This window comes from Megascapheus bottae, chromosome 26 (assembly GCF_031878675.1).
Source record: "Megascapheus bottae isolate mThoBot1 chromosome 26, mThoBot2.hap1, whole genome shotgun sequence".
Taxonomy (NCBI): domain Eukaryota; kingdom Metazoa; phylum Chordata; class Mammalia; order Rodentia; family Geomyidae; genus Megascapheus; species Megascapheus bottae.
The window spans coordinates 18,009,771-18,036,786 of NC_143534.1; the positions used below are offsets into that span (position 1 = coordinate 18,009,771).

Below are 27,016 nucleotides of genomic sequence, written 5' to 3' on the forward strand. Positions count from 1 at the left end.
AAGAACAGCACAGCAACAGTACTTGGTTGTTTCACGTATCTTCCATGAAATGAGATTACAAGGCATGGTACAATTGCCACTAAAGAAATGCATTGTAGATTTCAAACAAAACCTTATATATATAAATAAAATCACAATGTTTGCTGAAAATATAACTATATAATGAAAAGTACTTTTGCACCCTGAATTTTTAAAAAAACACCCAGAAAAAGTTAAAGAACCCCAAGACAAGCTACACAGAGAAAGCCTTCAGCCAAGAAAGAGACAATCTTTCTCTGTTGCTGCTTATTTGGCTCAGTCTTTAGAAATGGCTCTATGCCCAAAATGCTGTGTTACAGGACTTTGCTCAATAAGATGAAAACAAGGTCCCAATCAACTTCAAAGTTAACTTGATTCTAAATGATCTATATATACAATACACTATGAAATACATCTATTTTAAAAGATGAGCTACAAGATTGGACTCGGGTTTTAAACAAAGTAATAAAAAAAATAAATACAAATTATTCTGAAATGTTGTCTCCTAGTAAGAAATGGTTCTGTAACTAATATTTTCCTTCCTGCCTAATTTTTCAGTATCAGCCAATGCCATTTTTCTAACTCCAACCTACTTGAGAATGTAAGCATGGGTTTGGGAGAGAGAAGAGCAACAGTTATGGAAGGAGTGACACTGAAAACATGCTCTTTACTCATAAACCAAAATGTTCAACTGAAACCCCTTCATAAACTAACCATGATTTAAAATTAAAATTTTTAGAGAATGTTAAGACAAAGTACAGAACACTTACAGTCATCTAAAAAATATTTGTGCTTAATTTAGTAATAACCATTTTTATCTAAACAGATTTCAGCTGAATATGAACTTTTTTTTTTTTTTTTTTTTTTTTTTTGCCAGTCCTGGGCTTGAGCTCAGGGCCTGAGCACTGTCCTTGGACTTTCTCAAGGCTAGAGCTCTACCACTTGAGCCTCAGAACCACTTCCGGCTTTTTTCTATGTATGTGGTACGGAGGAATAGAACCCGGGTCTTCATGCATGCTAAGCAAGCACTTTAACCTCTAGGCCAAACTCCGGGCCCCTGAATATGAACTTTTTAAAAAAGAGAACATTAAGTCACAGTTTCATCTTCTAAATATAAGATCTAGGGTTTACATTTATTCTTCACTCTACTGTATCATACCTAAGAATTAAAATTTGTAATAGTCTCAAGGTCTTTAGTGCCCGGGCTGGCTTTGAACCATGATCCGCAGATCTCTGTGTCCTGGATCAGAGGCATGAGTCACCACACCTAGCCACACTGTGTTTTTCAATCCACTTAAATACCAAGAAGAGAGATCTTTTAAAAAATATATAGGCCAGGAACATGGCCTAGTGCTAGAGTGCTTATCCAGCATGCAGGAAACCCTGAGTTTGTTTCCTTGGTACCCCACATATACATAAAAGGCCAGATGTGGTACTGTGGCTAAAGTGGTAGAGGGCTAACCTTGAGAAAGCCCAAGGACAGTGCGCCCAAGCCCTGAGTTCAAGCCCTACAACTGGCAAAAAAAAAAAGGAAAAAGAATGTAAAGTCCTGTATGCTAATATGTAACACAATAATATAATATCAAAGATAAACTATAATCAAAGCATTCTGCCAAGCAAAGGGCCTTTTAATCAATAGTAATTTTTTTCTCAGGAAGATTTTAAATGAACTTAATCAGTGAAGGCTTTGTTATTTCATTTTTGCCAGTCCTGGGGCTTGAACTCAGGGCCTGCACACTGTCCTTGGCTTTCTCAAAGCTAGAGCTCTACCACTTGAATCACAGTACCAGTTCTGGCTTTTTCTACATATGAGGTACCAAGGAATCAAACCTAGGTCTTCCTGCATGCTAGGCAAGCGCTCTACCACTAGGCCATGCTCCCAGCAAGCTTGAAATTTACACATGATTTTCAAATAATAAATGCCTCAACAATGAAAAATGTTGGAATTGACCAACAGGAGTTAAATAAGGGGTGAGATTGACTAGAATACATTGTAAACATCCTTGGAAATGTAACAAATGAAACTCTTTCCTATAACTAATGTTAGCTAATTTAAAAAAAAAACGAACATAATGTTTCTAAAGCTTTTTAGAAGCTACTTCTAATGCCAAGCTAGTTGGGGTGGGAGTTTAAAAGGAATGAACACATGCAACTGCACTGAAAACTGCAGGTGGTGAAAAAGGAAACCAGTGAAAGGGGAAACAATCTAAAAATAGAACAGTAATTTTGACAGCCTCAATTGAGTTTTTCAAATTATTTCAGAGCTAAATGGAGAAATAAAATGTTGTACTATTTGTTTTTAACCAACAGAGCTTTTTCAAAAATAAATTCTGCATAATTAAATATTTATGCCTCAGAGGTTTTCAAGTACCACTAGCAATTCAAAAGTCAAAGAATTTTCAATCAGATAGTATTAATGACAAATTATACCAAAATAAATCATTCTTGATTAGTTGGATTAAACATTCTTATGACAAGCCAGGGGCAGTGGCTCATGCCTGTAATCCTAGCTACTCAGGAGGCTGAATCTAAGAATCAAGGTACAAAGCTAGCCCGGCAAAAAAGGATCTGAGATTCTTATCTCCAATTAACCTCTAGAAAATGGGAAGTGGGGCTTGGCTCAAGGGTAGGGCAGCAGCCTTCAGCTGAAGAGCTCAGCAACAGAGTCCAAGCCAAGTTCAAGCCCTATGACCCAAAAAAAAAAAAAAAAGAAGAAAAAAAATTCTTATTACAGTAAACTACATTGGTCTCTTACAAAGTATTATTTTGCCATATTTTAGGGGGCTGGCAATATGGTTTAGTGGTAGAATGCTTTCCCAGCATGCATGAAGTCCTGGGTTCCATTCCTCAGCACTACATAAACAGAAAAAGCCAGAAGTGACACTGTGGCTCAAGTGGCAGAGCCCTAGCCTTGAGCAAAAGAAGCTCAGGGACAGGGCCCAGGTCCTGAGTTCAAGCTCTAGGACTGGCCAAAAAAAGACAATGCTGGAACAGTTAGTAAACTGGGATGTTTGAAACAGAATATGAAACAAAAAAGGTTAATGAATGAAGCCAGGGAAGCAAAGGAAAACAAGGTCATACTTGCTTCAATGCCATAGTTGTAATCTAGCTTTTCCCCTGAATGCAAAGTTTGAGGATTGACATGACATCATCTGATAGTAGTTAATGTGAGTTTTTAATAAAAGTAATAGGCACAGAGACTTTTCTTTAGGATTTTCGTTTCTGGGTTTTTTTTGTTGTTGTTTGCTTTTCTAGAGTTTTGTTATTGTTTTGTTTATACATGGTAGAAGCCAAACTGCTCCATTTCTCAGTTGAATAGCAGATAACTGGTATTTTCACAAGAATTGCAAGGCAGAGAAGTCAAACAGTAGCTCACACATGTAACCCCAGCTACTTAGGAGATAAAGATCGGAGGATGGCGATTAGATTTCACCATAGTCAAAAGGTTGGCAAAAACTTATCTCAACTAATAGTTTGGTCTGGTAGTTCATCCCAGCTTCACAGAGAGTAGATAAGAGGAACTTGGTTCAGGCCCTTCCCCCACAAAAATATAAGACTCTGAAAATAGCTAAACCAAAAAAACTGAAGGCAGAGGTCAACTGGTATAGCACCTATCTAGCAAGCATGAGGCTTTCTGTTCAAACCTCAATACTACCAGGGGAGAAAAAAGAACAAGGCAGAGTTGGAACAATCAAGCATAGCATTCACTACAAATTCAAATTCACTTCATCTATTGCTTTTATTCTCCACACTAACAATTCCAAACCACTGGCAAAAATACTCTGAGTAAACACACTAAGTAAGCTATTGTGATTCTAAACCAAATAGCTGGTAATTGTTTTACTTTTTAAAGGAAGAATCTTCTAAAAACAAAATTAACATCTATGCCCCATTTGCAAAAAACTACAGATTTTCTAAAGTGCCATATTAATAATTTGAAGACTTGAGATCTATTCTTTCGCAAACTGGGGAAAACACTAAGGGATAGAGTGACCCACAAACAGGTCACTCTTCAACTTAATAATTAAGCCAATAATTATTAAAATTACCTCAAAGGGAAATAAATAAGTACATAAACATAATAATAAATCAAATAAAAGCAAAAGGAAAGGCTTCAATATGCTACCAGAATGAGAACACAGAATTGACAATCTCTACAAAAATACCAGCCAAGTAGAAGGGAAATAAATGTCAAATCACAATGGATTAAGGCATGCCTATGTCAAAGAAAGAAGTGCCATGAGGTAGTGTATTCAACAACTTCGGTTATAAACTGGAGAAAAAGAAATATCTAAAAGGGCATACATAGTTAAGAAGGGCTGGGAGTGTGGTCTAGTGGTAGAGTGCTTCTCTAGCACGCATGAAGCCCTGGGTTCAATTCCTTGTTAGCACAAACACAGAAAAAGCTGCAAATGGTGCTGTGGCTCAAGTGGTAGAGCTCTAGCCTTGAGAAAGCCCCAGACTAGCCAAAAAAAAAAAAGGGGGGGGAGTTAACTTTATTAACTTTTTATTGGAGTGAAAAAGAAATTAAACAGAAAACAGTAAGAACATGAGGTTAATTTTACAAAAGGAATAGTTGGTAAAAATGACTAATGACAACACTTCGTTATTATGTTTATTTACATAATTCCCTCAACTGAGTTTTTTGGCTGTTTTTTTTTTGTTTTTAGATCAGTCATAGGTCTTGAACTCAGGGCTTGGGTGCTGTCACTGAGCTATTTTTGCACAAGGCTAATACTCTTCTACTTGGGCCATTTCTGGTTCCACTTCGTTTTCCAGTGGTTAACTAGAGATGGTGGTTAATTGGAGAGAAAAGAGTCTCACCAACTTTTCTACCCAGGCTGGCTTTGAACCACAATCTTCAAATCTCAGCCTCCTCAGTAGCAAGGATTACAGGTATGAGCCACCAGTACCCGGCGACTAAAAGTTTGTTTTGGGGTGTTTTTTTTTTTTTTGTCAATTGTGGGGCTTATTAGACTCGGGGCTTGGGCGCTGTCCTTGAACTCTTCAGCTCAAGGCTGCTGCCCTACCCCTTGAGCCACAGTGTCACTTCCAGTTTTCTAGTGTTTAATTGGAGATAAAAGTCTGAAGGTCTTTAGTGCTGAGGCTGGCTTTGAACTGCTATCCTCAGATCTCAGCCTCCTGAGTAGCTAGGATTGCAGGTATAAGCCACCGCACCTGGCTCTAAAAGTTTTATATAGGATTGGGAGTTTGGCCTAGTGGCAGAGTACTTGACTAGCATGCACAAAGACCCGGGTTCATACACAGAAAAGCTCAAGTAGTAGAGCTCTAGCCTAGAGAAAGCCCAAGGACAGTGCTTAGGCCCTGAGTTCAAGGCCCAGGAATGGCAAAAAAAAAAAAAAAAAGTTTTGTATCTACAATTTCTCATTAAAACTCTAAGGTTAACATTACTGCGCCAGTTTCCTGTATGAGAAAACTAACTCAGAGAAATTAGGTAATCTGAACAAATCATGGTGGCATATTGTGATTCAAAATATGTCTTTTTTTTTTTTTTGGCCAGTCCTGGGGCTTGAACTCAGGGCCTTAGCACTGCCCTTGGGCTTTCTTAAGGCTAAAGCTCTACCACTTGAGCCAGATCACCATTTCTGGCTTTTTCTATGTATGTGGTACCAAGGAATCGAACCCGGGTCTTCATGAATGCTAGACAAGCACTCTACCACTAGGCCAAACTCCCAGCTTCAAAATGTCTTTATGATTCCAAAGCACGTGATTTCATGCTGCCTTTTTAAGTGTTAGTTATTATTTATTGAAGATATATTGATAAAATATGATATTCCCTTTAAAGTAACAGAGGAAAGCCGGGTGCAATGGCTCATGCCTGTAATCCTAGATACTCAGGAGGGCTGAGATCTGAAGGACTGTGGTCCAAAGCCAGCCTGGGCACTAAAAAGGCCATGTGATTCTTATCTCCTATTAATCACCAGAAAACTAGAAGTGGTGCTGTAGCTGAAGGGATAGGGCTATAGCCTTGGGCTAAAGAGCTCAGGGACAACACCAAGGCCCAGAGTTAAAGTCCCACAATCAACAACAAAAAAAAAGAGAGAGAGAGAGACAGAGGAGACATACATCTAAAATCACTGATAGGAATAGAAACAAGCTGGCTAGAGAAGAGAATCAGTCCTGAGATGCCCAAGACTTCACATGGTGCTGGTGTTAAGCAGAACAGAAAATAAAGTGAGTTCTAGATCAGATAAATACATTATAGAAATACAGAGAAACACAAGCATTTGTGTTTGGAACGTGTTATGATGCTGAGTACAGCATAAAGTAGGATGAAAGTTAAAAAACACCAGTTCAAAGAGCCTTTCATGCCAGGCTGAGTAATCTGAACTGTAAACTATAGGAAGTGAAAGAACTATTTCCAGACTTTGAAAGAGGATTAAGCTACTGTGAAGACTCCGCAACAGACTAGGAGGTTGAGCTCTAGTTTGAAGTTTCACAGATAGCCAAAAGAATACAGGATCTATAATGATACTCACAAACTGGCTGTTTATAATCAGGCTGTAAGGAGGACAGTTCCAAAGTTTCTTTTCTCATAAAAGGTAATTTGTATTCTAAATATGAGTAAAACAATCTCTTCTTATAGTATTAACTCTAGTTAATAAATAAATGGTTAGGTCCAAACTTAGAATCAATAGAGAGGAGATTTAGAGGTCTATTTCCTCAATGACATAAATATAAGATGGAATGTGGGTTTGGATGATTCATTTATCCAAAAAGCATATTGAACAGAAGTTTAATACAAATAATTTCCTGTCTTCCCTAAATGTAAAACAGAGTCACTAATTTCTAAAACATGGTATTTTTCCTTTAATTCAGGCTCAATAGATGGGAAGAAGGAAGGAGAAGAGAAAGAAGAAAAGAAAGGTATACAGCAGCAATGTTTCTGAATGCTCAGTTAAAGGTCATAAAGTACATCATGTTCAAAACACAAAGATGATGGCAGACACAAACACTTTTGAGCATATTCAGTATTAGAATAAGCCAAGTTTACTACAGGTTGTTTGAAAACTTAAGTCAACTCAAGTGATCTTGGCTGGTCACTTGAGTGCTATTAGCCCAGACCTACACAGAAATACACATCAAGTATAGTAGGTTTGTCCCTAAAGATACTTTACCTTACTTAGTACCTAACAATACCAAATAAAAGGAAAATTAAAACTCATCCAGTAATTTAGAGTTATTTGTCCAAACTAATCTCCATGTATATTGCTCATTCCAAACTTGATAGTCTACATCTTAGTAACAATGAACAGGCCACTTGTCTCTTGGTCTAAACACAATTACTTCAGACAGGAAGTGATTTGTACTCCAATGTCAAATCACATATGCACAGGCTTTCTCCAAAACTCAATTCAAATGTGGTTCTTTCAGTGCTCACAGCACTTTTTTCCTGATCACAATTCTTTATTAACTATGTTAGGAAAATGGAAAAGGGAACAGGCCAGACTCTTCATCTGACAGGTAAGGACTGTTTATTGAGGCACAACAGCAAGCCTCAGCAACCTTCCCATGGGAATGGAGGTTGTATAAAGAAGTAGTGTTGGGAGTTAGACTTTTATGGAGTCTATGCAAGGAGACAGAGGCTATCAGAAAGACTATTATAGGACTAGGGAGGCAGGAAGTTTTGGTCAGGCCCACAAGGGAATGTTTAAGGCCAGGCTTATGTCAGGATTCCCCTTCCTGCACATCAAGCATGCCCATGCATATTTAAGGTTTTGCTCGACGTCCGTATGCATCTGCCATAATAGGGGTCAAGCCATCATATTCTACCTTTAGAAACATAAGAAGACAGTATTTAACAGTATACATAACAATCCCTCACCAAGTTTCCTAACATATATTTTGTGAATTCGACTGTACCAGCTATAATGATATTTAAAAATTAATGATATGATGTGTTTTTCAAAAGCTCCAAGTATAAAAAAATATAATGAGGCATGACATGGTATATATGATATATATTATATGTTAGGTGCTAAAGATGCATACGTAACTTTAACATATGTGAAACCACCAGCTCATTTATTGTTCTCCAACCTCCCAACTCCCTACCTCAAGAGTACCTTCTTGATTGGCAAAGTTAAAAAGATAAAATCAACATTAGAATTCTGGACACAACATCTAATCTATCAATGAAATACTTTGATGAGGTATAGAAATTAAAGCCCTCTGTGGATCTTACTACCAGCTTTGGTTATTTCCTACTGGCAAGTAATAATTTTTTCCCCCTACATGTTCTTTCAAGAGCATATTTTCCAATTCTTTGGCTATTGAAGGAATCTAGCACTGGAAGACAACAGCTGGATTCCAAAAGGCAGTTCAGTCAGTGACAGTGGCAAAAGATTTCTATGTCTTGGCTTCAAAAACCTTGAATCACATACTTAACACTCAGTAATTCCAGTGACACACCACCAATGTTTTATTGCTTCCACAGTGGAGATTTAAACAAGTTCTGAGACTTATTCATTCATGGAGACCTAAGTCATACTTAAAATAACTGGAACGAATTCCATTCCCTGGAATTTGACTCATATATCAACTGAACACGTAATACCTTACAGAGGAAGAAACACATCAGGAATAGAAATTAAGAAATATCAGCCTAAGACAGACTAGCAAACTATGAAGATTATATTAGAGCTTCAGATACAGAAGAAAATTGCTAACAGATGAAACTACACCATCTTGAAACTCACTACCTGTAATCCTAGCTACTCAGAAGGCTGAGATCTGAGGATCAAGGTTCAAATCAAGCCCAGCACAAAAGGACCTGAGACTTTTATCTCCAACTAATCCCTAGAAAACAGAAAACAGTGGGCCGGGAGTTTGGCCTAGTGGTTAAAGTGCTTGCCTAGCATGCATGAAGACCTGGGTTCGATTCCTCGGTACCACATACATAGAAAAAAGCCGGAAGTGGTGCTGAGGCTCAAGTGGTAGAGCTCTAGCCTTGAGAAAGTCCAAGGCCAGTGTTCAGGCCCTGAGCTCAAGCCCAGGACTGGCAAAAAAAAAAAAACAGAAAACAGAAAGTAGGGCTTGGCTCAAGGGTAGGGCACCCTACCCTTGAGCTGAAGAGCTCAGGGACACCACCTAGGGCGACCGAGTTCAAGCCCCATGACCCACAAAAATAAAATAAAATAAATAAATAATAAAGTTATAGGAAGGCTGGGAAAGTAGCTTTATGATAGAGTGCTTGTCTAGCATGCATGAAGCCCTGAATTCAATTCCTCTGTACTATTTAAACAGAAAAAGCCAGAAGTGGCACTGTGGCTGAAGTGGTAAAGTGCTAGCCTTGAACAGAGAAGCTTAGACTGAGCCCAGGTCCTGAGTTCAAGCCCCATGACCTGTTAAAAAAGAAAAAAATGGGGCTGGGAATTTGGCTGAGTGATAGAGTGCTTGCCTAGCATGTACAAAGACCTGGGTTCAATTTCTCAGTACCACATACAGAAAAAAAAAAGCCGGAAATGGTGCTGTGGCTCAAGTGATAAAGCTCTAGCCTTAAGAAAGCCCAAGGACAGTGCTCAGGGCCCTGAGTTCAAGCCCAAGGACTGGCAAAAAAAAAAAAAATTACAAGAAACCACAGGTGGAAACTCAGTGACAACACATGTTCATCATGTATAAGATGTTGAGTTTGATCACCATAGGAACTAAACTATAACTTCACAATAAATAATGATTTACAAACTAATCTAAAGACCCCTGGAGTTTCTAAATTCTTGTGTTTTTCTTATCATATATCCCTGTGATGCCCAATTTTTTTCATGTTGTTCAAGAAAAATAAGAAATCACAGTACACTACAGCAACAGAATTGAGAATTCAGTTTCCTGAGAGAAAAAATGCTATTCTCACCAAAAAATTGCTTTAAATTAAGTTTGCTTTTTTTTTTTCATTAAAATGTTAAAGGTAAGATATGGCCCATGTCTGTAATCTCAGCTACTTAGAGAAAGCAAAAATACTGGGGATGGGCCTGAAGTCTGGCCTAGTGGTAGAGTGCTTGCATAGCATGCACGAAGACCTGGGTTCAATTCCTCGGGACCACATACGTAGCAAAAAGCCAGAAGTAGTGCTGTGGCTTAAGTGGTAGAGCCCTAGCCTTGAGAAAATCCAGGGACAGTGCTCAGGCCCTGAGCCCAAGCCCAGCACTGGCAAAAAAAATACTGGGGAATCCAAGGCAAACTAAGCAAAAAAGTAGATGAGAGAGACTTCAAAAAGATGGGTGTGAATGCTATGGACATGGTACTGGAAATATAAACATAACTACATAGACATAAAAATTTATGATGTTGGTGCCAGGAGTTTGGCCTACTGGTACAATGCTTGCCTAACATGCATGAAGACCCAGGTTAGATTCCTTGATACCACATACATAGAAAAAAGCCAGAAGTGGTGCTGTAGCTCAAGTGGTAGAGCCCTAGCCTTGAGAAAATCCAGGGACAGTGCTCAGGCCCTGAGCTTAAGCCCAGGACTGGCAAAAAAAAAAAAAAAAAAAATTATGACGCTACAGACATAATATTTGATTACATAGATTAATATGTATATATGAAACACAAACCCTCAGCCTAAGTTTAATTGTGTTCTAAAATCTAAGTGCCAGTGATTGTATATAGAGATTCCCTTCTTGAATACTTGTTTGTTAAACATGTCATTTGAAATATGATGTAAAAATCAATCTTAATAAATTCTTTAAAAAAAAAAAGATGGGTGTGGTTGTATGTGCCTATAATCACATCTAGGTAGACAAGATTAGAATAACCCCAGGCTGGCTCCAGAAAACACCAGATCCTATCTGAAAATTACTAAAGGAAAAATAGGCTGTGGGAGTGTTTCAAGTGGTTTAGAACCTCTTCCTAGCAAATACAAGTCTAAGTTTAAACCAAGAAGAAACTAAGTACCATTAAACATGAAGTATTTGTATTAATGTGTAATAACTATTTTATTGCTAAATGAGCTAATAAATATTTAATCTCTGTGCCAATTTCTGGTATTTGAAGGGCTACCCGCATAATTTAGCATATAAAAAGACCCAAAATATAAACATTAGGTCTTCCATTCTAGAAATCCATTTTATCATCCCAGTACCCTGCACTTAACTACGCTTGCCTATATAAAGCTAAAATAATCCCCTATGAGATGCACTTTTTTTTTAAGGGGAGGGGAACACGATACACGTGAGCCATGCCTCCAGCACCTCTTCTCAACATCTGATGATTGAGATTCAAAGCCACCAGGACAGGAAAGTCTGTGAGACTCTAATCACCAATAATTACCAAAAAGCTAGAATTGGAGTATGGCAAAAGAATAGAGTGGCCGGGTGCCAGTGGCTCAAGTCTAGCTACACAGGTAGCTTATATATGAGGATCACAATTCAAAGCCAACTGGGGCAGGAAAGTCCATGAGACTCTTATCTCCAATTAACCACCAGAAGACCGGCTGTGGCTCAAGTGGTAGAATACTAACCTTGATCTGATGAGCTCAAGGACAGTACCCAGGCCCAGAGTTCAAGCCCACTATCCACAAAAAAAAAAAAAGTGATAACCTTAAACAAAGAAGCTCAGGGACAGTACCCAGGCCCTTAGTTTAAACCCCAGACCTAGCACAAAAACAAAAAATAAAAATTAAAAGGTGATAAAGGTAGAAGTGAAAATTGAACTGAATGTATGTAAAAGGGCTTCTAGAAGAAATAGTTGAATTAAGGAATGCTAACATTGCTCCCAAGTAAGAGTTATATATGTAGCCAGAGGTACACTAAGTAGAACTAATAATGACTTATATGACTAAGTCATTATTAGAAAAAAAAATGAGTGGTAGAACATCAGCCTTGAGCTGAAGAGCTCAGGGACAGAGCCCAGACCCAGAGTTCAGCCCCATAACCAACAACAAGAGTGTGGAATTCCTATTTCCAAGCTATGCACAGTCACTAATGAATTATATTTTTGTCAGTAGTAGCATGTGGTATATATCAGTGCTCCCCTAACATTGCAAGAGCTGAAAACCCCAGAGGCTTAATGTGTGGCTTGAGTGGTAGAATATCTGGCTAGCAAGTACAAGGCCCAGAGTTAACTCTTAGCAAATCCCTCCATCCCACCCCCCAAAAAAGCACAAAATTCTAATTAATTTAGCCAGGTGCTAGTGGCTCACATGTATTATTCTACCTACTTAGAAGGCTGAAATTTGAGAATCATGGTTCAAAGCCAGCCCACACAGACAAATCGGAAACTCTTATTTATCTTCAATTAGCCAGCAAAAAGTTGAAAGGTGTGTGGTTCAAGTAATAAAGTACCATCCATGAGCAGAAAAGGCCAAGTAAGAGTATAAAGCAAACAAAAACTCCTACTGCCTAGTGATATCACAATGTTCTAATGTTATTACTCACATGTTTTGCTGCAAAGCAGGAGAAAATATATCTATCGTAATTCCAATTGTAAAGATAGCATATACAACTTATGTATTTGATGGTAAAAGGCAATTACATTATTGGATTATGTATTTACTATATTATACATTTCATCACTATTAAGTGTGTACTCTAGCAGCCAGAAGTTTGGTCTAGAGGTAGAGTGTTTGCCTAGCATTCACAAAGACCCAGGTTTAATTCCTCAGTGCCACATACACAGAAAAAAACTAGACGTGGTGCTGTGGCTCAAATGGTAAAGCTCTAGCCTTGAGAAAACCCAAGGACAGTGCTCAGACCCTAAGCCCAAGCCCAGGATTGGGGTGGGGGTGGGGAGGTTACTCTACTTATTAAAAAGAAAAATCTGTAAAATGCATAGCATCAAACCAGCACTAGCTTCCTATACTTTGGTTTAATTGCATCAAAAAGGCTAATCTATGGGGCCAGAGTTTGGCCTAGTGTGCTCAGGCCCAAGTTCAAGCTCCAAGATGGAGGGAAGGAGAAGGAGGAGGAGGAGGAGGAGGAGGGGGGCAGGAGGAGGGGAGGAGGAGGGGAGGAAGAGGGGAGGAAGAGGGGAAGAGGGGAGGAGGAGGGGAGGAGGAGGGGAGGAGGGGAGGAGGGGAGGAGGAGGGGAGGAGGAGGGGAGGAGGAGAGGACGGGAGGGGAGGGGAGGGGAGGGGAGGGGAGGGGGAGGGGAGGGGAGGGGAGGGGAGGCAGGCAGGCAGGCAAAGTTAATCACTCCACTTGCCTAAGATTTCCTAGAAAGCACCATTGTCATTATACAATCTGACACTGTACCTTCTTAAGACATATTCTGTCATTTTAGTATATGTGAATTTAAAGATATTTTCAAGCCGTACCTGTGAGATATGGTTGATAGAAGATTCCATTCTCCGAAGCTGAGAAGCTTGGATATCCAGCAGCTGTAATACATTGTTGGCCAATGCATTTATTTGATAAGCAACACTAGCTAGAGATTGAGTTGTATATGCTTTGGTCTCTTCTAAAGCTTTTCTCTTGTCTGTAGCCTAAAAACAAAAACAACACTTAGTTAACATTCATTAAATACATTCTACAGAAAAGCAAAATTCTTGTTTCTTTTACTTTAAAAAACTCCATTCAATTCAAAATGTTCTGTACAAATCTGAGTATAGTCTATTTAAGTTTATGAACACACACTTTTTTTTTTTGAGGGGGGTTGCAGTACTTGGGGCTTGAACCCAGGGCCTGGGTACTGTACCTGAGCTTTTATTTATTTATTTATTTTGGCATGGGGCTTGAACTCAGACCCTAGGCACTGTTCCTGAGCTTTCTCCTTCAAGGCTAACACTCTACCACTTGGACTCAGTGCCACTTCCAAATTTCTGGTGATTAATTGAAGATAAGAATCTCACAGACTTGTGCTGGGAGGGGGGCCGAGGAATAGAGTGCTCCCCTAGCATGCACAAAGCCCCAGGTTCAATTCCTCAGTACCACATACACGGAAAAAGATGTAAATGGCACTGTGGCTCCAGTGGCAGAGCACTAGCCTTGGGTAAAAAGTGTCCAATTACAGTGCCCAGGCTCTGAGTTCAAGACTCAGGACTGGCAAAAATGAAAAAAAAAAAAAAGAAAAAAGAACTCACAGAGTTTCCTGCCTGGGTTGGGTTTGCACCACAATCCTCAGATCTCAGCCTCCTGAGTAGCTAGGATTACAGGAGTAAGCCACCAGCACAGCAACAACTGATGTTTTTTCCAATGACTTTGTAATTCTAAAATGTGCTGAAGTCACCAACTTTAGTCACATTTTTGAGAATTTTTTATGATACAGATTTAGACATGTTGTCAGTGACTAAAATCAATTTTACTTGTTTTCCCTTTCCTATCAGTATTTTTTTCTTGCTCAACTGAATTGGCAGAAACTCTATCTAGTAGTACAGTGCTGAATGAAAAGTTGCTCCCAACAGTAGAGGGAAAGCATTCATCTATCATTAAAATACAGAATCTATGCTGAAAATACAGCTCAGTAAACACTTACCTAGTATGTGCAAGGCACTCAAAAAAATAGCAATTTTGTTTTTTGCCAGTCCCAGAGCTTGAACTCATGGCCTTGAGCACCGTCCTTGGGCTTTCCTCAAGGACAGAGCTCTGCCACTTGAGCCACTGCAACACTTCTAGCCTTTTCTATGTATATAGTACCGAGGAATTGAACCTGGGTCTTCATGCATGCCAAGCAGGCATTCGACCACTAAGCCAAACTCCCAGCCTGAGAAAATGAACTTTTAAGATTTTTTTGTAGTCTTGTTTTAAATTTAAAAACAAAGTATACAATATGTTGTCCTTTTTTTTTTTTGCCAGTCCTGGGTCTGAGCACCATTTTTGAACTTTCTCAAAGCTAGAGCTCTACAACCTGAGACACAGCACCACTTCTGCCTTTTTCTATGTATGTGGTACCAAGGAATTGAACCTGGGTCTTCATGCATGCTAGGCAAGCACTCTACCACTAGGCCAGACTCCCAGCCTACAATATCGTCTTTAGTTAAACTTTATAATACGAATGGAAAGTTAAGATCTGGTAGTAGAACCATTTATGCTAACATTTTATTGATAATACTTAGCTAAATAATTATGAAATAAGGGAATTTGGGAACGATAAGGCAAAATAAATAAGATTTTAGTTCAGAGTGGCATTTCCCCACTGTTTTTTGGGACAGTGAACTTTACTTTCTACCCCTTGCTGAGTTCAATCTCTTGATTATCCAGACTGCCTCCCAAGTATTTCTAAGATTTTCCATTGTTGGAAAGATGTGTGTGTGTGAAACATACATGAAACTATAAAAACAGGCTAATGGGGGCCGGGAGTTTGGCCTAGTGGTAGAGTGCTTGCCTAGGATGCACAAAGACCCGGGTTCAATTCCTCTGTACCACATACACAAAAAAAGGTTCTGTGGGAAGTGGAGCTATGGCTCAAGGGGTAGGGTGGTAGCCTTGAGCTGAAGCACTCAGGGACAGCGTCCAGGTTCAGAGTCCAACCCCTATGACAAACAAACAAACAAACAAACAGTGACTACTTTATAAGGAGCATTACCTATTAGGGAGCACAGCTGTAGACACAATTTGCTCTAAGGATTTTGAATTTGTTAAATCTGATCAAAAATTACTGTATCACATTATTCATATCACATTGTAAATTTAGTATCCAAGATTTATTTTTCCTTAGCATACTCCAAGGGTAACTCAAAATGACAAAACAGCAAGCTTTTCTCCAAGGAATTAAAACAGAATTTGTTAATTATACAAGTCTTCTGTGCAGTCTCAATATTCTTTTAACTAATAATTGCTCTAGGATTTGACATGTGATATGAAACCCATTTGCCATTATTGTCTTATGCCATTAAGTCTGCTTTAAAATGGAGCCAAACATATTCAGCTGTAAATGTCAACTATTTAAAATGGCTTAATTTAAAATAAACAATGTAGTCAATGGACTTAAACTAAACAGGAAATACCTTAGATAATTAAACTCATGAACATTTCAAAAATTAAACTCTTCTTTTTCCTTATCTACCTGAGAAAAAGCTTTTACTAAGTCAAGATCCACTAAGACTGGCAGGTGGCTCACCCCTGTAATCTTAGCTACTCTGGAGGCTGAAATCTGAGGATCATGATTCAAAGCCATCCCAGGCACTAAAACCCCTAAAAACCATGAGACTCATATTTCCAGTTCACCACTAGAAAACCGGAAATAGTGCTGTGGCTCAAGGGGTAGGGCAGTAGCCTAGAGCTGAACAGCTCAGAGACAGCCCAGAGGTCAAGCACCATGACCAAAAAAAAAAAAAAATCCACTAAATGCAACAGTATCTACACCTCTAAATTTTCTCACTCCTAAAGATGACAAACTCACAGGCAAAGTAATCTATTTCCTTTAGTAAAATTACTTCTCTCTTCTACCTTTATATCTTTATTTCAACCTTTTTTCTATTTCATTCACTTCAACCTTCACCTATTATACAGGGGAAAAACCTTTCTATTACATGTAAATACTTGATATCCAAAAGAAGGAAGAAAAAAAATCACCCTTGTCATGATTATGCTCTAAAAAATAAGACAAGCTGGGAGTGGTTTCCCAGCTAAGGGATTAAGACAAGAGTTCTTGGGCCAACCTGGACTACACAGCCAATTATTGCAAAAAACAAAAACCAGAAATACTACATGTTCTTTAATGTTTCCTATTTTTGACATTAAATGTATAAAAAAAGAAATAGAGAAAATCATAAGGTCTGATAAAGCATTAAAAAGAGAGCAAGCAGGCCGGGAGCTTGGCCTACTGGTAGAGTGCTTGCCTCATATGCACGAAGGCCCAAGTTCGATTCCTTGGTACCACATACATAGAAAAAAGCCAGAAGTGGTGCTGAGGCTCAGGTGGTAGAGCTCTAACCTTGAGAAAGTCTAAGGACAACGCTCAAGCCCTGAGCCCAAGCCCAGGACAGGCAAACCCTCAGCTTAATTTTAATTATGTTTTAAAATCTAAGTGCCAGAGATTGTATATCGAGATTCCCTTCTTGACTTGTTAAACATGACATCTGAAATATGATGTAAAAATAAATTCTTTATTTAAATAAATAAGTTCAGAGACAGTGTTCAGGACCTTAGTTCAAGTCCCAGATTTGAATAAACCCCCCAAAATGTTAATATTGCACCTGGTAATACTAACAACCACCTTTCACCCAGTCTCAAATTAAGGGTTTGTAGCCTAGGCCTTCCAGGCTTATGTGACAATAAACCTTAAATTGTTCTTTCCTTGAAGCTCTTATAAGCAAGAAAGCTGTGCTGAAAGAAATGCCATTCCCGGCGCTGAGAGGCCTAGTGGTAGAGTGCTTGCCTAACATGCACAAAGACCCGGGTTCATACACAAAAAAGCCAAAGTGGGGCTGTGGCTGAAGTGGTAGAGCACTAGCCTTGAGGAATGCCCAAGGACAGTGCTCAGGCCCTAAATACAAGCCGTAGGACTGGCAAAAAAAGAAGAAAGAAATGTCATTCCCATGAGATCTTTTGGACAGCTGTTTAAATTTAAACAATACCTCTGGGGAAATGAACAAATGTGGAAAGAACATAAAGTTTTTAAAAATGTTAACTCAAGCTGAGCACAGTGGCTCATGTCTATAATTCTAGCTACTCAGGAAGCTGAGATATGAGGACCATGTGTTCAAAGCCAGCTTAGGCAAGAAAGTCTGTGCTTATCTCCAATTAACCACCAAAAAGCCTTACATGGTGCTGTGACTCAAGTGGTAGAATGATACTCTTGAGGCAAAAAAAGCTCAAGGACAGCACCTAGGCTGCGAGTGGAAACCCCCGAACTGCACACACAAAAAAAATCTTTTCAGGCAGGGAGTTTGGCCTAGTGGTAAGAGTGCTTGCCTAGCATACACAAAGACCTGGGTTCTGAACCCAGGTCCAGAAAAAAGAAAAAAAAAAAAAAAAAGCTGGATATGGTATTGTGACACAATGAGAAAGCCCAAGGACAATGCTCAGGCCTTGAGTTCAACCCACCGGACTAGCAAAATAAAAAAAAGTATTTTCATGTACTTTCATTTTTATGGAAAGAGCAATTAAAATCTACTAATTTAACAGGAACATCAAATATAGTACTTTTTTTGGGGGGGGGTACTGGTTCTGGAGTTTGCACTTGGAGTCTTGGGCACTGACCCTGAGCTTTTTTTTTCTTTCTTTCTTTTGCCAGTCCTTGGGCTTGAACTCAGGGCCTGAGCACTGTCCTTGGCTTTTTCCTCAAGGCTAGTGCTCTGCCACTTGAGCCACAGCACCACTTCCAGCTTTTCTATGCATGTGGTACTAAGGAATCAAACCTGGCCTTTGTGCATGCTAGGCAAGCACTCCTAGGCCAAACTTCCAGCCCCTATCCCTGAGCTTTTTGAAGATTAATTAGTAATATGAATCTCATGGGCTTTCCTGCCGAGGCTAGCTTCAAACCATAATCCTCAGATGGTTAAGTAACTAGGATTACAGGTGTGAGCTACCCCAGCACCCATTTCATTTTTATTAACTATAGTCTCTGTCCCATAAATTAGATCTTTTTCTTCCAAACTGCTGATATAACTCTAACCTCTAACCTGACAACTTCCAATTTCTACCCACTCTTGGTAATCACTTTTTTTTTTAAGATTCGTATCAATTAATCATTAAAAAGGCAAAAGTGGGACTGGGAGTTTGGCCTAGTAGTAGCGGGATTGCCTAGCATGCATGAAGACCCAGGTTCAATTCCTCAGTACCACATACATAGAAAAAAGCCGGAAGTGGTGCTGAGGCTCAAGTGGTAGAGCTCCAGCTTTGAGAAAGTCCAAGGACAGTGCTCAGGCCCTGAGCTCAAGTCCAGGACTGTCAAAAGGGAAAAAAAAAAAAAAAAGGCAGAAGTGTAGCTGGGCACAGTGGCTCACACCTGTAATCCTAACTACTTAGGAGGCTGAGATCTAAGATTCGAGGTTCAAAGCCAACCCAGGCACTAAAGTCCATGAGACTCATCTCCAATTAACCACTAGAAAACCAGAACTGGCACTGTGACTCAAAGGGTAGGTCAGTAGCCTTGACCTGAAGAGCTCAGGGACAGTGCCTAGGCCCAGAGTTCAAGTTCCAAAACCAACCAAAAAACAAAAAAAAGACAGAAGTGAAGAAGCTGTGAGCTGTGGCTCCAGTGGCAGTGTTAGTCTTGAGCAAATGCTCAAAGACAACATTCAGGCCCTCAGTTCAAGCCCCTGGACCTGGACACACACACACACACACACACACACACATAGAAATATACATACATACCTTGGTTGTTAACCTATGGGACTATTGGGAGTTGGTAGAATTATTAAAAGAAAAGGACTGCCCAGTGAGATGGCTCAAGCCTGTAATTCTAGCTACTCAGGAGGCTGAGATTGGAGGATTATGGTTCAAAGCCAGCCCAAGAACTAAATAGTCTGTAAGACTCTTCTCTCCAATAATTCACCAGAAAACCAGAAGTGGAACTGTGGCTCAAGGGGTTAGGGCAATAGAATAATAGTTCAAAGCCAGCCCAGGACTGAAAATGAGGCTTTTATCCCCAATTAAGCAACAGAAAACTAGAAGTGGCTCAAAGTGGTAGAGCACTAGCCTTGAGCATAAAAGCTCAGAGACAATATTCAGGCCCTGAGACTCAAACCCCATGACCAATCAAAAAAAAAAAAAAAAGAAAGAAAGAACAGAAAAAAGAAGTTTTAATTTGTGTATACTAACTCACATACTTTGAAATCATTTGTAAATGTATAAAAATGTCAACGTTCAATAATACAGAACATCAAAATAAGTATTAGAAGGAGAAACCTGTATCTCCTGCCACAACAGAACACACTCAAGAGACCTTGGAATCCCTTTCCTCATCTTTCTCTCCCTTTCTCCTATCTTCTTCCCACATCTGCCTACATAGCCAGCTAACAGTCAAGCCTTACTCCTACTCTCCAACCCACTGCTCTGCCAATCAATCCCACTGTGGAGGAGTACAAGCTGGAAAGTGTCAGGAACCAACTGTGTACTAACAGCTGAAAAAGAGAAGGTCTACAGACTCACTTCTGTGACTGCAAATTACTTTCTGTAGGCGTGTTAACTTTTGGTAGAAAAGAACCCATACAGGTCAAATGTGACATCTTTGAGCACTTGCATGCATGCATGCATATCTCTCTCTCTCTCTCTCTCTCTCTCTCACACACACACACACACACACACACACACACACACACGCACACACACACGCACACACCCCAGTTCTCTCTCTCTCCCTCCCCACTGACCCAGGCTGTCTTCAAACTGGAGACCCTCCTGTCTCAGCCTCCCAAATTTTGGAACTGTAGTTATACACTAGCACACCCAGTCATCTTTGAGCTTTCTCTATGGAGAACCCAGGCCTCTTTCAAAGATTCCTAATTCTTGCCTTCCTTTTCATTATCACTATAGCTATCTCAACTATAGAAATACTCTTTGGGGGGCCGGGAGTTTGGCCTAGTGGTTAAAGTGCTTGCCTAGCATGCACGAAGACCCAGGTTCGATTCCTCGGTACCACATATATATAGAAAAAAGCCAGAAGTGGTGCTGAGGCTCAAGTGGTAGAGCTCTAGCCTTGAGAAAGTCCAAGGACAGTGCTCAGGCCCTGAGCTCAAGCCCAGGACTGGCAAAAAAAAAAAAAAAAAGAAATACTCTTTGGGCCAGAAGTTTGGCCTAGTGGTGTGCGGTTTGATTCCTTGGTACATACATAGAAAAGGCAGAAGTGGTGCCATGGCTCAGGTGGTAGAACACTAGCCTTGAGGAAAGCCCAAGAGCAGTGCTCAGGCCCTAAGTTTTTTGCCCAGGACTGGCAAAAAAAAAAAAAAAAATACTCTTTATAGCCAGGCACGAGTTGTTCACACCTATAATCTTAGTTATTCAGGAGGCTAAGATCTGCAGATCATAGTGTGAAACCAGCCCAGGCAAAAAAAAAAAGTCTGTGAGACTCATCTCTAATTAAGCCCTGAGCTCAAGCCTCAGGACTAGCTTGGGGGGGGGGGGGGAATCTCTTTACATCTGGACAATTGTAACATTTGTCTACCTGGTCACTGAATCCAATCTGTCTCTGTTCCAATTTATCTTGCACTAAGGCAAGATAAATCTTCCCAAGTAACCTCATCTTCTGTACAAAAACTGGAAGCATGTGAGACAAACTTGACAACAGCCTGGGAAAAGATGAATACAGCATATAGAAAGAAAGAAGGTGGGCCAGGAGTTTGGCCTAGTGCTTGCCTAGCATACAGGAAGACCCGGTGTTCGATTCCTTGGTACCACATACTTAGGAAAAGCCAGAAGTGGTGCTGAGGCTCAAGTGGTAGAGTTCTAGCCTTGAGAAAAATCCAAGGACAGTCCTCTGGCCCTGAGCTTAAGCCCAGGACTGGTTAAAAAAAAAAAAAAAAAAAAAAGGAAAAGAAAGAAGGTTTAGGTTTTGCTTTTAATGTAACTACATTACTTCAATCACTTGTAGAATCATGTTAATTACCTGCATTTTTTTTTTAATGTTGCTTGACATTTTCTCTTTTTCCAAATTCTCACTGCCTAGGGCTGGGAATGTGGCTCAGGGGTGTGAGTGCTTGTCTAGCATGCACAAGGCCCTGGGTTTAATGGTTTAATTATTCAGTACCACATACACAGAAAAAGCCAGTATTGGCACTGTGGCTCAAGTGGTACTGTGCTAGCCCATGCTGAGTGCAAGCCCTATGACTGGGGGGGGGGGGAGGGGGGGAAGGGTTGGCCCAGAGTTCAAGCCCAAAACTGACCAAAAGCAAAACAAAACTGACATCAAAGGACAAAGCACCAGTGGCTCATACCTGTAATCCTAGCTACTCGGAGAATGAGATCTGAAGATCGTGGTTTGAAGCTCACCAGGATAGAAAGGCCATAAGACTCTGGTCTCCAATTAATCACTAAAAAAATCCAGAAGTGCATCTGTGGCCTCAAGTGTTAGATTACTAGCCTTGAGCAAAAAAAGCTCAAGGACAGTGCTCAGGACCTGAGTTCAAGCCCTGCCTCAAAAAATGAAGCAAGGAGTCAGAAGGCTCATGTACTAGAATGTTTCCTTAGCAAGGAGACAAGCTCTAGGTAGGCCCTGAGATCAAACCTCCCAGTACTATGAAAGCAACATCAAACAAACAAAAATACCAGGAACTACCTTAAGTGATAAAATTTTTGCTTGGCAAGTGCTAGACCTGAAGTCAACACCTTAAAAAAAAAAAACGTCAAATAACAAAATATGCAATAATCATTTATATTGAATCCAGGCTGGGCTGGAGAGAAAAATGCTAAGACTAAAAAGCAACTAAAACAAAAAGAGGTGGGGACACGGCTCTAGTAGCAGAGCGCCTGCCTATCACGCCAGAGTTTTAAAACCCAATCCAAAAACAACAAAAAAAGAAAAAAAAAAGCAATAATTTAATTCATTGGAAGTATAAAAATTCTCAGCTGGGGCTGGGAGTTTGGCCTAGTGGTAGAGTGCTTGCCTAGCATGCTCGAAGACCCAGGTTCAATTCCTTGATACTACATACATAGAAAAAAGCTGGAAATGGTGCTGAGGCTCAAGTGGTAGAGCTCTAGCCTAGAGAAAGTGCTCAGACCCTGAGCTCAAGCCTGGGACTGGCCAAAAAAAAAAAGAATTCTCAGCTGGAAGCTGGGCTCAAACCCATAATACTAGTTATTTAGGAGACAGAGACAGAGAATCCTGGTTCACATCAACCTAAGCAAAAAAGTCTGGGAGATTTCATCTGCAATTAACCAGTAAAAAAGCCAGAGTGGAGGCATGGCTTAGGTAGCAAAGTACCAGCTGTACTCAGAAAAATGGAAAGAGCCCATGGTCCTGAGTTCAAACCTTAGTTATACCATGTACATGCACACACAGACACACACACAAAATTCTCAGCTGGGTATTATAGTGCATGTCTGTCATTCCATATCGTGCCTCAAGAAGCTGGCTGAGGCAAGAGGATCCTGAAGCTAAGGCTGGCCTGAGACACATACAAGAGGCCATCTCAAAAAGATTAAAAAAAAAAAAAACACAAAACCTCAAAATATAAATACACTCTTTCCCTAAGAAATACATTAATGAAAAGTATCATTTTATAGCCTAATCAGTCACAGAAAGGCTATAATAAGATCTCAATAGACACCCAAATGGCTATTTCTAGTACTATTTGTTCCTCATTCATAACACCAAAACCAGAGCGACCACCAACCATATGAACATATATATCACTTTCTGAGCTTGACCTCATCTAAGCCCCTTAAGTAAGACAACTAATGGTCTTATATAGCCCATAGTTCAAAAGCAACTGAAGTATTGCAATAATCATTGGTATGTGTGGATCTTACTTCCCCATCATTTCAACCCAATAGGAGGGGAATACCTCACAGATCAGATTAGGACCACAAACACATACATACAACCTTAGGGCCTATGAGTCTGTTTCTGAGCACTGGGCTCTAATATATATTAATGTAAGAAACTATGTGATGGGGGGGGAGGGAAATGGGTACCAAGACATGTGAAAGGGTATCAATGTATGTGAATTAATGCACCTTCTATCTGGCAAATATCATGTAACCCTTTTACTAATTACAATAAAAAAAAATTTAAAAAAAAAGAAACTATGTGATTACTAGCATGCTCTTTCCTATCAGGGATATTACTAATGAAGTTTTTAAGTGCTTCAACATTACGTGACAGTAGCAGAAAAGGTAGGGGTCTCAAAGGTGGGGGGGATAGCACTGACTATTTAAAGAAGAAATAGTCAACAGACAGGTTAAAACACATTAGGATTACTAACATTGGCAACAAGTACCAGTTACCACACAATGTACTTGTCAGATTTCCCAATATGCAAAACAGAAAAAAGTCACCCTTCATGGAGTATTTATCTGCTGACTTCTATAGGGAAGAAATGACTTTTCAAAAATTAGGCGATTTCATTTCCTTTGCTTTCCTTTTCAAGACCATTTGTGTGTGCATATGTGCATACCAGTTGTGAGGCTTGATTTCAGGGCCTGAGCACCATTTCTGAGCTTTTTTGCTCAAGACTAGCATCCTAACAACTTGAACTACAGTTTCACTTCTGACTTTCTGGTAGTTAAATGGAGTCTCACAGACTTTCCTGCCCCAGTTGGCTTCTAACCGTGATCCTCAGATCTCAGCCTCCTGGGAAAACAAGGATTACAGGTTTGAGCCAAGAGTGCCCAGCTCTTTTCGTGATCTTTAAAACATTTAGAATTAAGGTCTATCTCAGGTTCAAATCTCTACATTAAGTTGAATGGAAGTTGCACATTTTTAATATTAGTAAATTACAAGATCACTTTTCCACTTTCACTTTATTCATATTTCTACAAGGTTTTAAAAGATGTTTAAGCATTCAACAAGTTTACTTATCAGTAAAATTCCTTAAATTGAAAGCTTAAAAAAATTACAAAGAAATTCCTAATAGTGCTACAGAAGATACAAAGTTACTAACATAGAAAATGAGAAACACTCAACATATTCTGAAAGGAGCATCATCCACTAATCAAGGAGAAAAAGAATTTGCCAACACAAAAACCGATTATAATCATGATTAAAAACTATGGTTAGGGAAAAAAAAATTATGGTTAGGGCCAGGAGTTCGGCCTAGTGATAGAGTGCTTGCCTAGCATGCACAAATCCCTGTATTCAATTCCTGGGTATCACATACACAGAAAAAGCCAGAAGTAATGCTATGGCTCAAGTGGTAGAGCTCTAGCCTTGAGGGGGGAAGAAAAAAACCCAGTGCTCAGATCCTGAGTTCAAGTTCCAAGACTAGCAAAAAGAAAAAAAATCATGATTAATCACATGGGTACAAGTATTTCCATTCTGAATTGCAGTTAACTGTAACCTTCCAAAGCAATGTTAGGTCTTGCCTTATCAGTAACAATTTTTTGGGGGGGGAGGGGGATCCTGGTCTTGAGCTCAGGACCTGAGCACTGTCCTTGGACTTTCTCAAGGCCAGAGCTCTACCACTTGAGCCTCAGCACCACTTCTGGCTTTTCCTAAGTATGTGGTACCGAGGAATCGAACCCGGGTCTTTGTGCATGCTAGGCAAGCACTCTATCACTAGGCCAAACTCCTCGCCCAAGCTAATTTTTAATCTTTAATGCTGATACCAGTCTACTTCTACTGAAAACTGTAGAATTTACACAATTAGAGATCTACAGACTAAAGTTGTCATACACAATTCTTTTCCAATCACCAAAATAAAAAGAAACAAATGAGCACCTGTCACAATTAAGGTTCTAGGAGTTGTCTAATAAATTGACAAAAATAACCATTGTGGTTCAGAGGGGAGACAAAAGCATTTTTGGTTATTATACTTGGATTCTGTACACTCACTGTGTATCGCAATCGGCGATAACATTATTCTAAGTTAACTCTTGAAGCCAACAGTTGAACTTCGGGAGGAAGAAGAGAAGATTTAAGACATCCTCCCCCGCTCAAGTAGTTTTCAATAGCCCATGATTAATAATAACGAGGCTACATTATCGTGAGGCAGAAGTGAAAATGCTGAGGAGGAAAAAAAAAAAACCTGGAAAACGGACAAACACGCAGATTTACAAACCTTCAATTAGAAGGAATTTTTCAGATGAACTCCGCTCACACGCCCGGCCTCGGCTCCCCGCACCCGCTTCCTTCTCCCCCTCAGGGAGGTCCATGCAATGTGACTCACGACAAAAAATTTTTTTAAAAAATAAATAAATAAAAGACACACCCTCTAGGCTGAACTGACATAATCGCCCCCACCCCACCCTCCGCCGGCACACACGACACACACACACCCCGCTTTCCGCTGCCTTCGGCGGCTTCGCCCCGCACCTCCTCCCGGCCCTTTCCCCTCTCGCGCTCCGCTCTCCCGGTCTTAGAAGCCGTCTCCCGGCGCAGAGCGAGGAGCGGCAGTCGGGGGTCCCTCCCGACGGACACCCCCACGAGAGGGAGGCTGCCGGGGTGAGGAGGGGAGCCGGGGCAGGGGGGCGCCCCGGCTGCGGGCTCCGGACACCCTCGCCCATTTTCTCCCTCGGCTCCGGGAGGCTGGAACCGCAGCCACTTCCTGTATGGCAGCCCGACTCCCTCCGCCCGGCCGCGGACTCGCTCCCCGCCGGGGGCCGGGGGTTGGGGACCGGAGTCCGGGGTCCGGGGTCCGGACGCGGCCCGGGTCCGCGGGCTCGGGCGGCGGCTGAGGTCCGGGGCAGCTCCCTACCCCGCCCGGTGGGCTGGTCCCTCCCGCCGCGGGTCCCCCGCTCGGCCCGGCCGGCGCCCCGGCCCGCGCCCGCCCGCCGCGCGCCTCACCTGTATGTAGTTGTTCTCACAGTAGTCGGCCACCCGGGTCAGGTTCTGGTAACTCTCTATCAGCGCCCTCTTGCCGGACGGGATCTCCTCCTCTAGTAACATCTGCAGCTCTGCCATTTTCCACCCCTCTGCATCGCTTCCTCTCGCGTTAAAGAGACAGAAGAGGCAGCGGGGTCCGCCGAGGCTCGCGGCGCCTCACAGCCCGGATACGAGCCGCGCGCCCGCCCTCCCGCCTGGTATTGTGGGACGGCGCCTCCTCCCCTTCCTCCTCACGCGCCCCGCCCTCCTCCACCCACTCCGCGCAGCCGCCAGAACCTCATTCTCTCGCGAGTTTTCTTTTTTTTTTTTTTTATTTCCCCCCCCTCCCCATCCCTCACCTCCCACCACACGGCGCTTCACACCAGGATTTTTTTTTCCTTGTAGCATGGGCTTCTGGGAATTGTAGTCTCCCACCACCTACCCCCATGCGCATGCGTTCCAGGGATGAAAACTACCAGGACTGGGAAAAAAAAAAAAAAAAGTCCGCCCGTAATGGAGTTTCCTGGTGGCCCCAGAAGGTGGCGCCCCAGAGTGATTCTAGAGAACGACATTCGCTTCCCGCAGACGTCTGAGAAACTTGGCACAACTTGGTCACTTAGGAAAACGTCAGTGAATCCGAGGCATCCAACTCTCATCCAAACCCCTCTGGATCTCCGGAGAGATATCTTCTGTGACT

General features: G+C 41.0%; 1 protein-coding gene across 16 annotated transcripts in view; it reads right to left on the minus strand.

Moving 5' to 3' along the window:
- Abi1 (abl interactor 1) overlaps positions 1 to 26,541 on the minus strand; it is a 65,660-nt gene extending 39,119 nt beyond the window's left edge. For 5 of the 16 annotated variants that reach the window (XM_090319052.1, XM_090319045.1, XM_090319058.1 and 2 more), the window contains exons 1-2: positions 26,302 to 26,540; positions 13,292 to 13,459 (exon numbers count right to left, since the gene is read on the minus strand). In XM_090319052.1, the coding sequence (XP_090175178.1) occupies positions 13,292 to 13,459; positions 26,302 to 26,418 (285 nt within the window). In that variant the 5' untranslated portion in view covers positions 26,419 to 26,540. Of the gene's footprint in view, positions 1 to 13,291; positions 13,460 to 25,576; positions 25,737 to 26,301 lie in introns of those variants that run through there. The other 11 variants (XM_090319048.1, XM_090319050.1, XM_090319044.1 and 8 more) reach the window with 4 other exon arrangements.
- Positions 26,542 to 27,016: the final 475 nt, after the last annotated feature.